Source organism: Hippoglossus hippoglossus, chromosome 24, assembly GCF_009819705.1.
Source record: "Hippoglossus hippoglossus isolate fHipHip1 chromosome 24, fHipHip1.pri, whole genome shotgun sequence".
Lineage (NCBI taxonomy): Eukaryota > Metazoa > Chordata > Actinopteri > Pleuronectiformes > Pleuronectidae > Hippoglossus > Hippoglossus hippoglossus.
The window spans coordinates 16,969,769-16,983,989 of NC_047174.1; the positions used below are offsets into that span (position 1 = coordinate 16,969,769).

Consider the following 14,221-nt stretch of genomic DNA (forward strand, 5'->3'; position numbering starts at 1 on the left):
GATTCATGGATCTTGATGAAATATGTGTTAAGGGGAGTCATATGTATGAGAGTGTGCAATCTGGTGCAGATCCAAATAAAAATCTGGATCCAGTGAGTTTAAATGTGGTTCCATAAGGGGACTGTTGGGCCTTGGTGGAGGTCTGCACCAGCGCAAGTATTGGACAAATTGAAATTTTGAAATTAAACGAATCTACGCGAAAGGTTAAGGCTCTAGCAAAGGTATTGCAACTCCTAAATTGAACAAAAAAATAATAACGATAACTCCTCAGTAGCTGTTGCTCTTGTAATAATATAAAGACCATAAGTGCTTAAATGCAACACTGCAAATATGCTGCAAATACTCTCGAAGCCATATTGTGACTTTTATTTCTACTACATATTACTATCTATTACATAAGTGCATATTTTCTCATTTGAGGTTTGGCAATCTGTTCCTATAATAATGTATATAATGTCTTTACATAAATCCCATAAATAAAAATGTTTGCTTCAGTTTTCCTAATCCTCAACGACTCTAATTCAGTCGTTGATAAAATCCATCATCATGACGTAGCAGCTACTGAACAACTTTTGCAGGTTTGCATCACTGCATGTGCTCCTGAGTGTCATTGTAGCTTGTGTGATAACATGAAAAGAACAATAAAACAACCATATAACCATATAATAATAATAAACTTAACTTATATGGCACTTATACAGAAACAATATAAGTTAAAGCAGGACAATGGGTAAAATAAAGCAACTAAATAAACACAATTCAAATTCAAGAATCGTTTTACAAAAATGCGCTTTTAAAAGAGGATACTAAGGTGATGTAGTATTACACATACTGCATATTGCATATTATTCAGCTTATTAGCATTGATTGGCATGTGAATTAAAAAAAAATTTTGAAAACCATAATGTCTTTGTAATGCATGTTTACTGTTTATGTTATCTCAAAAGCAACCACAACACCATGTCCATGTGACTCAGATGAATAATCATGCAGATGTGAGTGACATCAGACAGAGACAGACAGACAGACAGACAGACAGACAGACAGACAGATACACAGACAGACAGATACACAGACAGACAGATACACAGACAGACAGATACACAGACAGACAGACATACAGAGGGGGGGATGCTGCTGCTGCCGTTGCTGCTGCTGCTCTGGTAACCTCTCACCTACATCATCCTCTTGCGCACGGCGGACGCGCTGCAGCCTGATATCCGTGCGCTCGCTGCTCTGCCCAGCTGTCACCCCCGGCATTGGTCCAGCGAGCAGACACACGTAGGCGCGTATCCGACCGAGCGACCAACCCCCTTCTTCTCCCCCCGGCGGCAGACTGAGGAGCCGGCGAGCGGAGCGGAGTGGCGGGACGGGACAGCCTCAGAGACTCAGACCCCCGCTGCTGCAGCTCGGACGGGACCGGAGCAGGGAGGAGGTCTCCGCCGATCGAGTGAGTAACCGGGGAAAACGCAGGTTGCCTTGTTTTGTTGTGGTTGTGCTTAGCGTGTGCGTGTGTGTGCGCGCGTGCAGCGAGTGCAGGGAGAGAAATGTTGTTTTCCTTCAGCCGAAGGGGGAGGGAGGGGGGTTTTCCCCCTGGTCTCTATCTGCGTTGCCGGGTGGAGATCACTGACAGACTCCATAAACACTGACCCATCAATAGTATTGTTACTACTATGGATATACACATACACAACAGCGGTTCTAGATGAATCTGCAGGAGCGTGTCCCGGCGTCACCTGAGGCTCAGTCATCGCGCGCAAGAAACACTCAACTGTGCAGTCGCTTTATTTACAAGGACTGATATCCATGTTATCATCTCGTATTGAAATGCGTGTGTTTCCGTGCACAGATGTGTGGACGTGACGATCTCGGGTCTGCAGCGCTGCTCCGCCAGTGGGTGGATGACGTTATTGTTGTTGTGACTTGTGGACGCTTGTATCTCCGCCGCCTGATCTCACTACAGTGGTTTTCTGCTCGTGGCTCCTGATCGATGCGTCGTTAATGTCGCTCTGACTTTAGGACGCGTTGTAAACATCGGGTCGTTTTCTGCCGCTTCCCCCACGGCCGGCTAGCTCGCTCGCTCCCGGCGAGACTCGTGCCCGAACACGTTGTCGGGAGGGAGGTGTGTGCTTGAAAATAAGGGCTCGGCCAATCGGCGGCGGCGCCCCGCCCACTCCGCGCCGCTTGTTTACTACCGATCCTCGCCGCTGATTGGTGGAGAGGTGGGTAAATCTGGTTTTATGCTGCGTTCATGAGTCGGAGGAGAGAGTCGGAGACTGTACCTGCTCTGGTGGAAATGCTGTCAAGCGAAGGTTGTCAAGAAGTAAACGCGTCGAGAATTTGGCACTGGACTCCCATTTTACTCCAGTAATACAAGTTATTTACTTTGATAATACCTTATGCATTTTGTGTGTTTAGTCCTGATTTGTGTGACAGTTCAACATGTTTTGTGTGCTGTTGTTTTGAGATAAATTAAGATAATATTTTATTTTTGTTATGTTGTTAACAATAATAAGGAGAATGTCTATCTATCTATCTATCTATCTATCTATCTATCTATCTATCTATCTATCTATCTATCTATCTATCTATCTATTTTCTTCTGAAAATATTAAAAAGTGCCTCTCACAAAAATGTTTTTTACCCTAATACCAGTCTAGAATGTTAAACATTGTGTCCACAACAAATTAAAAGCAGTCCTCAAATTTGAGAATCTGACCACAAAACGTTTGTGTTTGTATTCCCCCCCCCCCCTCAAATTTTTGTTGAAAGTGAAAGTGTTTGTTTTGCTGTAATGTGAACTCAAATGTAATCATTTAGCTCATGTGACTCATTTAATCATGCAGATGCAGTCTGAAGCAGCTGATTAGAACAGAGACGATTCTTCTGGAACCTCTCGTAAATGGGACTGACAGACTTATTTTACTAAACGTGGGCGGTGAAAAAACTAGAAAATCCCTGCTGCGCAATTTCATCAGGATTATTCCCACGCGCCCTGAAAGCAGCCTTGCCCCCATTTTACCTCTGTGGGTGACAGGCCACAGTGAATCCACCCAGACGTCAGATTACGTCTGCGGGACACGTTATCAGCCTGAACAGAGGAGGATGCAACAGAACTACAGCAAGATTTGGGTTCAGCCTCAGTTTAAGTCCCCACTGGTGGAGCTCACTTCAGATTCCTGCAGTAAATCTCCTATGTGGTGTTTGTGATCTGTTCGTCAGACAGAGAGACGTCACGTGCAGCGAGTGAATGAATGAACATATGAACATATTCATAAACTTTGTAAAATGAACGTTACTTAAGGACAGTTATGTGAAATATTCTACAGAGTAAAATTGATGAGTTGAATTTTCCCACGTGAAGGTCAGGTGACTCAACATGAAGACAGACTGGGAGAACAACCGGGATGATGTCATCAGGGTTCATTTGAATTAATCTCTATGATATGTTTAGGTTTATCCTGGTTTTAGCTTTCAACTTTTATTTTTAACAGGAGGCGTGTGTTGAATTTTGTTTGTGAATTTTGCTGAGTAAGTGTTTAGGCTGCAGAAAGAGTCGGACAGACACCATTAAGTTGCATTGTGGGAAATGCAGGATTCACTGCCCATCTCCACTCATACCAGAGGCTAAATGTAAGATAACTTGTCATTGGTTGTTTTGATTTTAATTTGATAAAAGTTCAACACCAAAATCGCTGGGGTCTCCCCGTAATGGGCCATTTTGGGAACATTCCATTGTCGCAAAAAGGAAGTCAGGTCTGATTGGTTCGCTCCTCATGATATCCCTGCTGTGTTTCCCTCAGGGAGCTGAGTCCCCTCACTGTATGCAGCAGCACCATGGCAGCTATGGGACCTGAGTTCGGAGCTGGAGCAGGGCCAGCAGGGACGGCGTCACGTCTGCCGGGGCTACAGGCCTGCACCTCTACGACAGCACACAACATCAACAGGCCTGGCATGCAGCAGACTCTGGTGAGCTGACCGAGAGGGGCGAGTCTGCTATTCACCCAACATGTATTTGTTACTTGTAGCCTTCCATCTATTCATTAATGTACTCATTCCTACATTAAAAACTTGTTTATGCACCTTTCACTGGTCATTGGAGGTTGGCAGCCACTTCCTTCTCACACTGATTCACTAGCAGATTGTGCTGTCGCCGGGCAGGACTCCACATATTTTCTCAAGTGTTTTACTGGTGTCTGCCCATATCAACCTCCACTGATCTACTGGCTGGAAGGCCCCTGCTGAAGTGAACCCAGAGCAAGGCACCAAAAACAAACATTTTGCTGATTTTGACCAGAAGCTCATTATTTGACTTCTTCCGTTTAAAGGTAAGCACACAGAGCTGTGTCCAGGCGGAGAAAGCGTTCATAGAGAGCGGCCATCACAAGAACAAAACATCCGCCCACCTGCAGAGGGAGGCTGAGCGAGGCTGGAGCCACCAGACCACTCCCCTTCAAACTGTTGGATCCACAACGCACCTGAAAAACCTGTCGTCTCCTCGAGAGGCACCTTACAGGTGAGGGCGAGTTCACAGTTTAAGAGCGTGCGTGTGGATTTTATCCCCTCAGTCTAATGGTGTTTATGTTGTTTGTTGTCTCCAGCTTCCGCAGCCCAGAGTCAGTGGAGATGGACGAGATCATGGCCGCCATGGTTCTGACCAGCCTGTCCTGCAGCCCCACGGTCCAGAGTCCTCCACAGATGGATCCTGGACCAGGTATGTCTCCTCTCGCTGTCTCTGCTGTTTTCAGTACCACATAACATCCATTACAAAGAGCGTATAAGTTGTGACTAATGGCTTTATTTATGGTTAAACCAACATTTACCACTGCTTTATAGATCCTTTAAACAACTTTATTACTAATAAACCTCAAAGACAGTAGTTGTAAATGTTAATAGTCATTAATAAATAGATTTGTAACATGAAATCTGCCGATTTAATGGTTAATAACTTATTCGTGCATATATTCATTTCAAGGAAGTGGTCAGGTGTCTTACTAGTCAAAGTTTTCTCAATCATAAAAGTTGCTCACTTTAATGGCTATCTATGGATATTTTGCAAATGATTACGTACCCATCTATAAGGCTGAAGTTGCAAATTAAACCCATTTATTAAGGGTCTCCTGTTAGACACAGATCATTTTCAGTCTGCAGTAGCAGATTGCAAAAACCCAGATTCAGTTTAATGAGCAATGTTCGCAAAGCAGGATTTATGGAATGCCTTTTTTAAGGTATTCAAGTCACAGGAAGTAACAAAAGCTAAACATTTACATAAAGGAATAGTATTTACAGTTGTCCTGTCACGTCATTGTATCATATTGGTGTAGGCATCATTTTTCAAGGCTTATTTTAAAGTTTGACAATGTAACTTTAGCTGAATAATATAAATGTGGCGTTTGTAAGCGTAAAGTCAAATGTTAACATGCAACATAGATGTAGCATATGTAGAAAAAAGTAGTATCAGGTATCACAGCTTTATAACAACAACGCGGCGGCATCATAGTTCCTGCAGCAGGTCTTGACTTGCTGCGGCTCGCTTAGTGAAAGTCCCATTTTCAGTTTCAGAAAGAAACCTGCAACCAGCATTACCACAGGCCAAGTAAACAGCCCATATCAAACTGCCATGTTTAAAACAGACACTGCACTAGGAGAGAGAAAGTGGCAGGAGTGAAATAGAAGCTGTAACTGTAGTCAATGGAAAAGATGCTCTTTTTTTAATTGAGTAGTCAGAAGCTCTTATTGCAAACTCAGTAAATAAATCAATATATTAAATCAATCATCACAGTTCTATCCACATGTATTTACAATAACGTTCATCCTTAAACTCGTGTTTTCCTTGATTAATTTTGATTAATCTAAGTATATTATTAGATTAAAAATAGATCATTTGCAAAAGCAAGTTGATATTATTTATTTTTTTTTGGAGAGGTGATATGGAACGGAGCATAAAGGGAGTAAAGAGAGGCTAAAATGATGGTAAAACAGTCTCAGAAAATAGAAAGTGTCACAGGCCTGGCACCAGTGTGGGACACCTGCTGTTCTCTGTAGGATGGGCAGAGCGCAGTCCCGAATGCACAGTAGCTATTTCCAACACAAAGGAACAGGGAATCTAAACTATAAGGTATATTCTCACAGCTCAACTCCAATGGGTGAGTTTGTGTTTGATCCAGCATCACCAACTCCTTGCTAAGTTTCCTATCAGGGGGAAAGAGCAGCATGTTTATGTTTTAACAATATTGAGAGAAAAGAGCTGATTGAGAGGCAAAGAGGACAAGAGTCACTTTAAACAACAACTATCGGTGAATCCTCCCGTCTTCCAGCTGGCTCGTCATCGTCAGCTGACATGGAGTGTGGCGGCGGCGAGCTCTCTGACAGCGGCAGCAGCGGCTACTGGAGCTGGGACCATGGCAACTCCAGCCCCACCCCGTCGCCGTTTGTCACTGAGATGGACAGCAGCCCCGACGAAGGCCTGCACATGGAGCTGGAGCAAGGAGAGGAGCTTAACGCCAAAAAGCCAAAGGTGCACAGCAGTACATGTTCCCTTAAAAAGTTTTTACTGACTCGGTTGTAGCACCAGATGGTGGAAGCCGTTGCCCCTCCAAGCAGCAAAGCCAGTGAGCTGTAATGTCTTTATAGACTGATGCTGCTTTCTGCTTTCTCTGTTTCTCTCCTGTACTAAACATCTGCTCCGTTCTCTCTGTCACACAGAGCTCTTTCCGAGGTGTGTACAAGTGTCTGTGGCCCAGTTGTGGCAAAGTGCTCACGTCTTCAGTCGGAATAAAGCGACACATCCGTGTGCTGCATCTGGGGTGAGCTGTCGTCTTTGTTTCATGCTTTTTAAGGATATGTAAACATACAAAAAATATTGCCTGAATGGGTTTATACTAGTGTTGCAATTATTTTAGGTGTAAATATCACAATATAACTTTTTATATACTTACAGTCATTTCTCCAGGCCACTAAACTGGCTAAGTTTATGGTGATAGACCCTGCCCAGGAAAACTGATAATTGAACCACAGTCCCTCTCTAATATCATAGAATTATAAAGAAATGTTACCATTATTAACTAAAAGGAGAAAACTAAGAAAAAAATATATATATATATATTTTATATATATATATTTATAACACATTTAAATTCACCGGATCTTGATTTGTATTTGGCTCTGCATCAAATTGCAAACACAAATCAAAGAAAACATCATATTGTTAAGGGAAGTGAAAGTGAAAAAAATCCTGGATCCGCCCCTTGATCTGGTTCAGCACTAAAAATTGAATGACGACTTCTTTTGTGACCCAGATTGCAATCCTCCAGCAAGTTTTGTGGTAATCTGTCCAGTAGATCTTTTTGTAATCCTGCTAATAAACAAACCCAGATGAAAACCCAACTTTCTTGATAGAGCCAATTAGAAATTATCCAATTATTGGGAGACATTAAAAACTGGGTGTGTCCTGTTTATTTTAGCTATGAAATGTACGGCCACCAAATATCTGTCTTTAGGTTTACATATTGCAAGGGAGATATATTTTATATCTTCAAAATACTACATTTATTCCTTACAGTATATGTTTTGTTTTTTCTGTCATATAATGTAGATTAACAGCTTTATTAAAAAGAAGGAAAGTTAAATAAATATATAAATAGATTGTTTGTGGAATTATATCAAGCGATCACTCAGGGGACATGTTGTTTTATAACGTTGTAAGTTTTCAGCTTCATGCGGACATTGTTTTGCCACATCTCCATTGTAGTGGAGGGTGAAGTGGAAACCAGACAGTTTAGTGCTGTCGGAATGTCCTGAGCAGGAAAGCAGCATTAAAAAAACAAGAGGGAATGAAATTTTTACTCGCTGACTTAGTTAGAGTGAAGAGATGAAATATTTTTGAGATTTTACATCTGGGCCACAGTGAAGTGCTACTTTCAGTAACACACCCAGACAAGCAGGTCACTCTTTCTGTCTGTGTCATCTGGTCTGTCCCCATCACACACACACACACACACACACACACACACACACAGGAGTGGATCGGATCAGTCCCAGAGAGAGGAGGACTTCTACTACACCAAGATCTCCTGTGAGAGTGTGGACACCAGCGCCGCTCCAGCTCCTTCCCAGCAGCCTGTGGCCCAGACCTCGTCCCCTCATCTCAGCTGGGCCTCCTGTGGTTCTCCTCCGTGCTCCGAGCTCCAGTTCCCCCCGGCTCACAGGCCCAGGTCCAACTCCAGCTCTGGGGCGGTCCTGAGCAGGCCCAGCCCACTCAGCCAGTCGGCACCGAGCAGCTTCTGGCAGATCCACTCAGAGCATCTCTATCAGGTGGGTACAGCAGCATTGCTACATTCACCCAATGTTTTCTTTTAAATGTGAACATGAAGAGTATTTTAGACGTTTCTGTTTTGAATGGGCTGTTTGTTTAGCCTGTGGTAATGCTGGTTGCATCTTTCTTTCTGGAACTGTACAAGAGACCTGCAGTCATTGAGCTGTGGGAAGTAAAGACTGAATAACTTTATTCAGGGTTCGGTGAAGCTAGACTCAGTACGCAGAAATCCGAACTGGAGAATCGGTTGTTGTTGCTGTGAACGCGCTGGACTCCAAAGGTTATTTAATATTGAAGGTATCACATGGCCACTGCACTTCCTTGGGCCCTAAACAATACACTCGCCAAGTATGAAGTTGATAAGATGAATGGTTCTCGAGATATTTCGAGCCACATACAGACAGACAGACAGTGAGATTTCTGGAATTATTCGATAATAAGATGAAATAAATTGTTTAATATTTTTTGGGAAATGTGATAATTCACTTTCTTGCTCAGGATTAGACAAGAAGGTTGACAGCACTCTCGTAAAGCTGCATTCTAGTTGCCACCCTGAGGTGATTCAGGCCCAGAGAAAATAACGCCACACAATCACCTCATTAGAACTAGTGAACCGTGGAAATGAACAAAACCCGTTTTCTGCTGATAGAACATATTGATTATTTAACTTTTAAAGTATTTTATGCTAAGCTAATCAGCTAATGGATCTAGCCTAAGTTTTAATGAACAGATTTGAGAATAACATAAATTCAAGTTTTCATTATTCCATTATATTATATTAGATTATTATCATTATTATTACTTTCAGTTTCATATGACTGACCCAGGTGATTAGTGAGTGTGTGTGTGTGTGGGTGGGTGGATGTACATGTGTTCAACCAGCTGGAAAAGCTGGAATGACACTCGCCCACCTAAAATAATTTCATCTGTCCCAGTTTGAATGAATTTGTATTCCTGTGCTTTGTCACTGTCTGGATGTTGTATTCAGTCTGTTCGGAAAAGACCCTCAATCTGTCATTTGACATGAAATTGAAATAAACAAACGTTTACTCCCCAGAATTCAAGTTCTCGTGAAGATGTGGTTCGGGAATGTTTTTGGGGACTGACACTTTTTTTTTTTTTTTAAAGAGAGATGAAAGGAGACAGTGCAGTCCTTGTTCGCATTAATTATTAAATGTCCGGCATAGATTTTTTGCATGTGACTGCTGGAATTTATCTCCCAAACATCAGTGTTCCCAATTACCCAGACTTAATCATATTTTCCATGAAATCAGGCTGTAAATGAAAACAAAAACAACACAGAGAAGAAATAGGAAAAAAGGGTTTCATTTTCTTTTCACCGGGGCTTCTGTGCGGGAGACTGGTGTCACGCGGCCGCGGTGTCGTTCCAGAGGTCCTCCCTACCCACCCAGCGCACCCCATGCAGATACCCCTCTAACAGGCCAATGAGCTACAACTGTGTTTATGCATCACAAAGCAGCACATTTAACTGGTGACCTGCATTTACCCTGTACCACTGAGCATGTAAATGGATGCTTTGTGACAGTGAGAGACTAAGCTGGCGGCTTGCTCGCTCCCCCAAGGAGACGGGACCCAGAGCAGCCTGTAAAAGGCAGAATAACACTGCATGAGCTTTTACAGCAGTCAGGACACAATGTACATGTATCCATGCACACTTAGGACCGATTTATCCTACACATAAAACCATAAAGATATGATATAATTACATGTATTATGTATATTATGCATATTTCTTACATCTTTTACATATATTGTACATAACATCTGTATCGTGTGGTGCAGATTTGAGAAAATAAGACATTTGTCTTATAATTTTCTCATGCATGCAGAAATGTGTTTGGGTTGAATTGTGGGTCAGCGCCTCTGCTTGTTCGTGTGCGTGTCATGGCTGCTTGAGGCTTTTGGCTTGAAAGGCTTGGCCAGTGTGTTAAACGCAATTTTTTTTGCCCTTGACATTTCTCGACAGACCCACTGTTACTTCCAGGGTTAACACAGTGGGTACTTAGATTCCTCGTGTTTTGTTTCGTGGACGTTACATTGCACTTTCCACAGATTTTCTCCATCCACCTCTGTCTACGCTGTGGTGTGGGGGGTGTTAGGTGTGTAGACATGTGCCATGTTGAGTGAGCTCAGGGTTTCACAGGGAGCAGAACTAGGGCAGAGGGAACAGGAAGAGATATGATGTGTACAATATTTACTACAGCAGATAGATGGAATCACAAACCATGAATTGGTCATTTGTAACCCGTGTGATATAGGTTTATCATGCAGAACAGATGTATGTAACAAAATATTGTTGTATTAACAATGTGCCGCTCGTACACAAACCCACATCATCCCTATTCATTAACAATTCATCAGGTTCCCTTTGCTCTATATCGCATTTTACCATCTTTTAGCCTTTTCTGGGTTGGTTTAACATCAACGTTCAGCCGTCACTGTCATTTTCAAAAGCATCAGTAACTGTTTAAGTGAAAAAGCTCTTTAAAGATACTTGTCAGGGTTGTGCAGACACTAAGAGTCATGTGTTGTCTCCTTTTCTTTGTCCCTTGCAGGCCTGCAGCCCCGTCCAGGTACTTGTGGCCCCCAGGAGCCCCGCCTGCCAGGGGTGGACGCCCATTGCCCCTGTCTCTGGCCACAGTAACACTCCAGTAAGTCCACCAGTGATATAAATCTGCTTTCTGTGTTCAATTTACTTCAACAATATTTGATTTATTTTGAACTTAATTCTCTGATATCCCCATGGCAGCATCTAATTCTCAGTGTGCTTCTGACCAGTCTATTTGATTTTTTTTGAAATCCAGAAGTTTCATAATAAAAGGAACTGTTGATACAGTTAGATTACAGATAGTGACCACGTCTCCCACTGACATCTGTAACTCTGTGGTGGTCTGTCTCCTCAGATGGTGAAACCTCGCTGCCGGTCTGTGAGCGTTGGGGAACAGTGGCTCCAACAGAACAGGCTGCAGCCGATGAGCGCGTCGCCGTCCCGCACTCACTGCTCCTTCAGGTGACACAGCACATAGTGTTGAGTGATGGCTATCTAGCAGAGGTTGTAAAAGTACACACATTCTTTACTCAAGTAGAAGTACAGATACGTGGGCTAAAAACGACTCAAGTTAATGTATAAGTACTGATTCGGCCTATTTTAATTATGATAAAAGTACAGGCTCTAAAATGTTCTCAAAGTATATGTATTAAAGTAAAAAGTTTTCATCTGGCTGTACCTGTGCAAAGCAGACAGAGACTCATGTCACATTAATATAGTTCGAAGACTTAAACCACTCTTACCTCAATAAAAACAATTCACTAAAACAGGGTTAGAGCAAGAAAAGATTTGTGAGCATGAAAAACTGTCCAGAAGGAAATGTACACAATGTGTTGAATGAAGGCCAGGGATGGTACTTTACTTTATTCCATGTTGTTACTCCTTACAAAATAAATACTCAAGGGCAGTACAGATACCTGAAAAATCTACTTAAGTACTGTCACAAAGTATTTGTACTTCTTTGCTTCCCACCTCTGCTAACTAGTAATAAAAACAAAGGACAACTAGGTAAGGGATCACCAATAGTATTTCGATTCATTATTCAATAAATATAAAATATGATAACCCATCCTGTAGCTGATTTAAAGACCATAAATCCTTGAAGGTAACATGTAAATATATACTACCACTACACTCTAAACTTAAGTCTCATTGATACTTTTATTTCTCTGATGTTAGTGGGCATTTCAAACATTATTTGAGGTTTTGCATAATTATTCTCTCTCATTAATGTTCACAATTTCCTCACATACATCCCATAAATTAATGCATTTAGCTTCAGTTTATGAAACCTCAATGACTCAGGAAACAACTCTACTTTTAATCATAGATAAAAAATATAATAAACACAGTTTATTGTATAATAATATTATATAGATGGTTGTAGCTAATGAACATATTTTGCTGGTTTTTATCATCAGATACTAAAGTTTTCATAAAAACATTATTAGTCTGACTCAGCAGATGTAGACTATAACCTTCTCGTCTACTACTGTTTTCAAAATGGGATTGATCAGATGAAGATTTGAAATGAGCAATCACACGTCGATTTATGTCATGAGGCGCTTTTCTTTGCGGGGAATTTGAAATGACAGTGCTCACCTCTTCACATGCAAACGTTCCATCAAAACAAGACCCCCCCCCCCCTGACAATGGTTAGAGCTGGTGCGTTTTCCCAGCAGAATGAAAATGGTTCCAGCCAGAATGACACAGTGCTGTGGAAACCAACCTGGTTATGTGAGACAAATGAATTAATAAATAATCATATTTTTAAAAATGTGGCATTTTGAGGGAGCCCTGGTTGCTTAGGGGTTGAGGCACCATTCCTCCTCCCCCGTTTACACGCTAGGGGGGGGGGGCCTTTTTGAATATCATGCCTCATCTGTCTCAGTTCATTTTTTTCTTTCGTCATCTTAAAATGGCATCTAAATGACCATAAAGCTATTTAAAACGAAAACTATAAATTTTATTAAGAATAAGGTAGATTTAATATTAGGAAGTGTATCAAAATACCCTTCAGTCAAGTTTGGAGTAAGTTCTACTTTCCAAGGTTTTAAGTTTGGTCATGAGGAGACGCTGGCCTCATAGATTTATTATACGTAAAGTGTCTTATATTTTCAACAATGAGTGTAAATGAAGCTTTTTGAATAAGGCTTTATTTATTTGGATTCACGCATTTTTTTTCTGTTTCTTCCAGCTTTTCATTCTTTGTGAGTGTCATTTTCATGCTCTCGGCAAAGGGATATACAAATTGATTCAACCCTCTCTTTGTCTGTTATCAGTCTGTGTTCTATCACTTTCTTTTTTCATAAAGATTGATCACATCATGTATGTGTGTTAGTGCCCTTTCCTTTCCTGATCTCTCCCATCGCCGCTCAGCCTCACGCTTTGTGTCTCTCCGTCTGCAGGAAGGGTCGCGGCGAGGCCAAAAAGTGCCGCAAGGTGTACGGAGTGGAGCGAAAGGATCAGTGGTGCACGGCCTGCCGCTGGAAAAAAGCCTGCCAGCGCTTCCCCGACTAAAAACAGATCTGTGTGATGAAGAGAGAGGGTGAGAGACAGAGCGGTGGATGGACCGATGAGCGAGAGAGAGACTTTTATCAAAGAGGATACAAATCAGGGCCTGAGAGCCATCGAGAAAAACAACTCTTCTTTTATTACATGTTTTCAGATTTTTTTTAACTTTCAGCCTCTTTTTGTTTCTTTCCTAAAAGAATGCAAATCCAGTTTTATGTATCTTTGTAAGTTGATCCTGAGACGTGAAGTCTGCGGTGGCGCTAACTGTTGACTGACTTTGACCATGTGATGTGCTAAGCGTACAGTACTTTATCCAAAGGTCATATTACTGCCCCCTTTAGCTCCACGTTGTTAGACCGCTACTTGGCTGTTTTCTTCGTTCCGACCCTCTCTTCCAGTGGTTACACAGTGGTTATGCTGTACATTATATTGTATGCTTTGAGTTACATACAAGTATTTTATACATTTTTTTTAATTGTCTTGTTCAGCCCGTGTATTGGGCGAATTTTTTGGCACTTTGTTGGTATATAAACTCACAGGAATAAGCTACGTTTGGTTTGACTCAACCAAGCTCCTTCCATGAAATGGATTTCCTTCCTGCCCGTGTTGTTGGCACATGACCAGTGTTGTGAGGTTTTACCATAGACTGTATATATGGGTTTTACCCATGAAGCTATGGAGTCAGGGGGTAATGGGACTAGCATTAGGAGAATGAGTTTGTAATAGCAATAAAAGAAAAAAAAAGGAAATATCTTGTCAAACACATTAAAAAGCACTGAGAATTTGAAACTTCTGTTGTTTTTCTTCTGCATGACAGTCCACAA

General features: G+C 41.8%; 1 protein-coding gene and 1 long non-coding RNA gene across 4 annotated transcripts; both read left to right on the forward strand.

Annotated features, from left to right (window-relative positions):
• Positions 1-1,220: 1,220 nt before the first annotated feature.
• On the forward strand, positions 1,221-14,186 carry znf395b (zinc finger protein 395b). Of its 3 annotated transcripts, none has more exons than XM_034580039.1 (11): positions 1,221-1,450; positions 2,119-2,127; positions 3,800-3,969; positions 4,329-4,516; positions 4,602-4,714; positions 6,318-6,517; positions 6,706-6,806; positions 8,019-8,313; positions 10,891-10,986; positions 11,239-11,345; positions 13,292-14,186. In XM_034580039.1, the coding sequence occupies exons 3-11, from the start codon at positions 3,838-3,840 to the stop codon at positions 13,401-13,403; spliced, it is 1,344 nt and encodes a 447-aa protein (XP_034435930.1). In that variant the 5' UTR covers positions 1,221-1,450; positions 2,119-2,127; positions 3,800-3,837; the 3' UTR covers positions 13,404-14,186. The 3 variants fall into 3 exon arrangements, with proteins under 3 accessions (XP_034435930.1, XP_034435932.1, XP_034435929.1); XM_034580041.1 differs by having other exon boundaries at positions 1,303-1,450; positions 2,119-2,126; positions 3,804-3,969; XM_034580038.1 differs by lacking the exons at positions 1,221-1,450; positions 2,119-2,127 and adding an exon at positions 2,237-2,367 and having other exon boundaries at positions 3,804-3,969.
• Positions 5,556-6,310, forward strand: LOC117758401. Its single transcript, XR_004613279.1, has 3 exons — positions 5,556-5,826; positions 5,869-5,925; positions 6,000-6,310. It is a non-coding gene; the product is annotated as an uncharacterized LOC117758401 (long non-coding RNA).
• Positions 14,187-14,221: the final 35 nt, after the last annotated feature.

Coding starts and splice junctions, on each gene's coding strand:
- znf395b (XM_034580038.1), top strand. CDS start 2,252: ATGAGTCGGAGGAGAGAGTCGGAGACTGTACCTGCTCTGGTGGAAATG. Junction 4,715..6,317: donor ACAGATGGATCCTGGACCAG/GTATGTCTCCTC, acceptor CCCGTCTTCCAG/CTGGCTCGTCATCGTCAGCT. Junction 8,314..10,890: donor ACTCAGAGCATCTCTATCAG/GTGGGTACAGCA, acceptor TGTCCCTTGCAG/GCCTGCAGCCCCGTCCAGGT.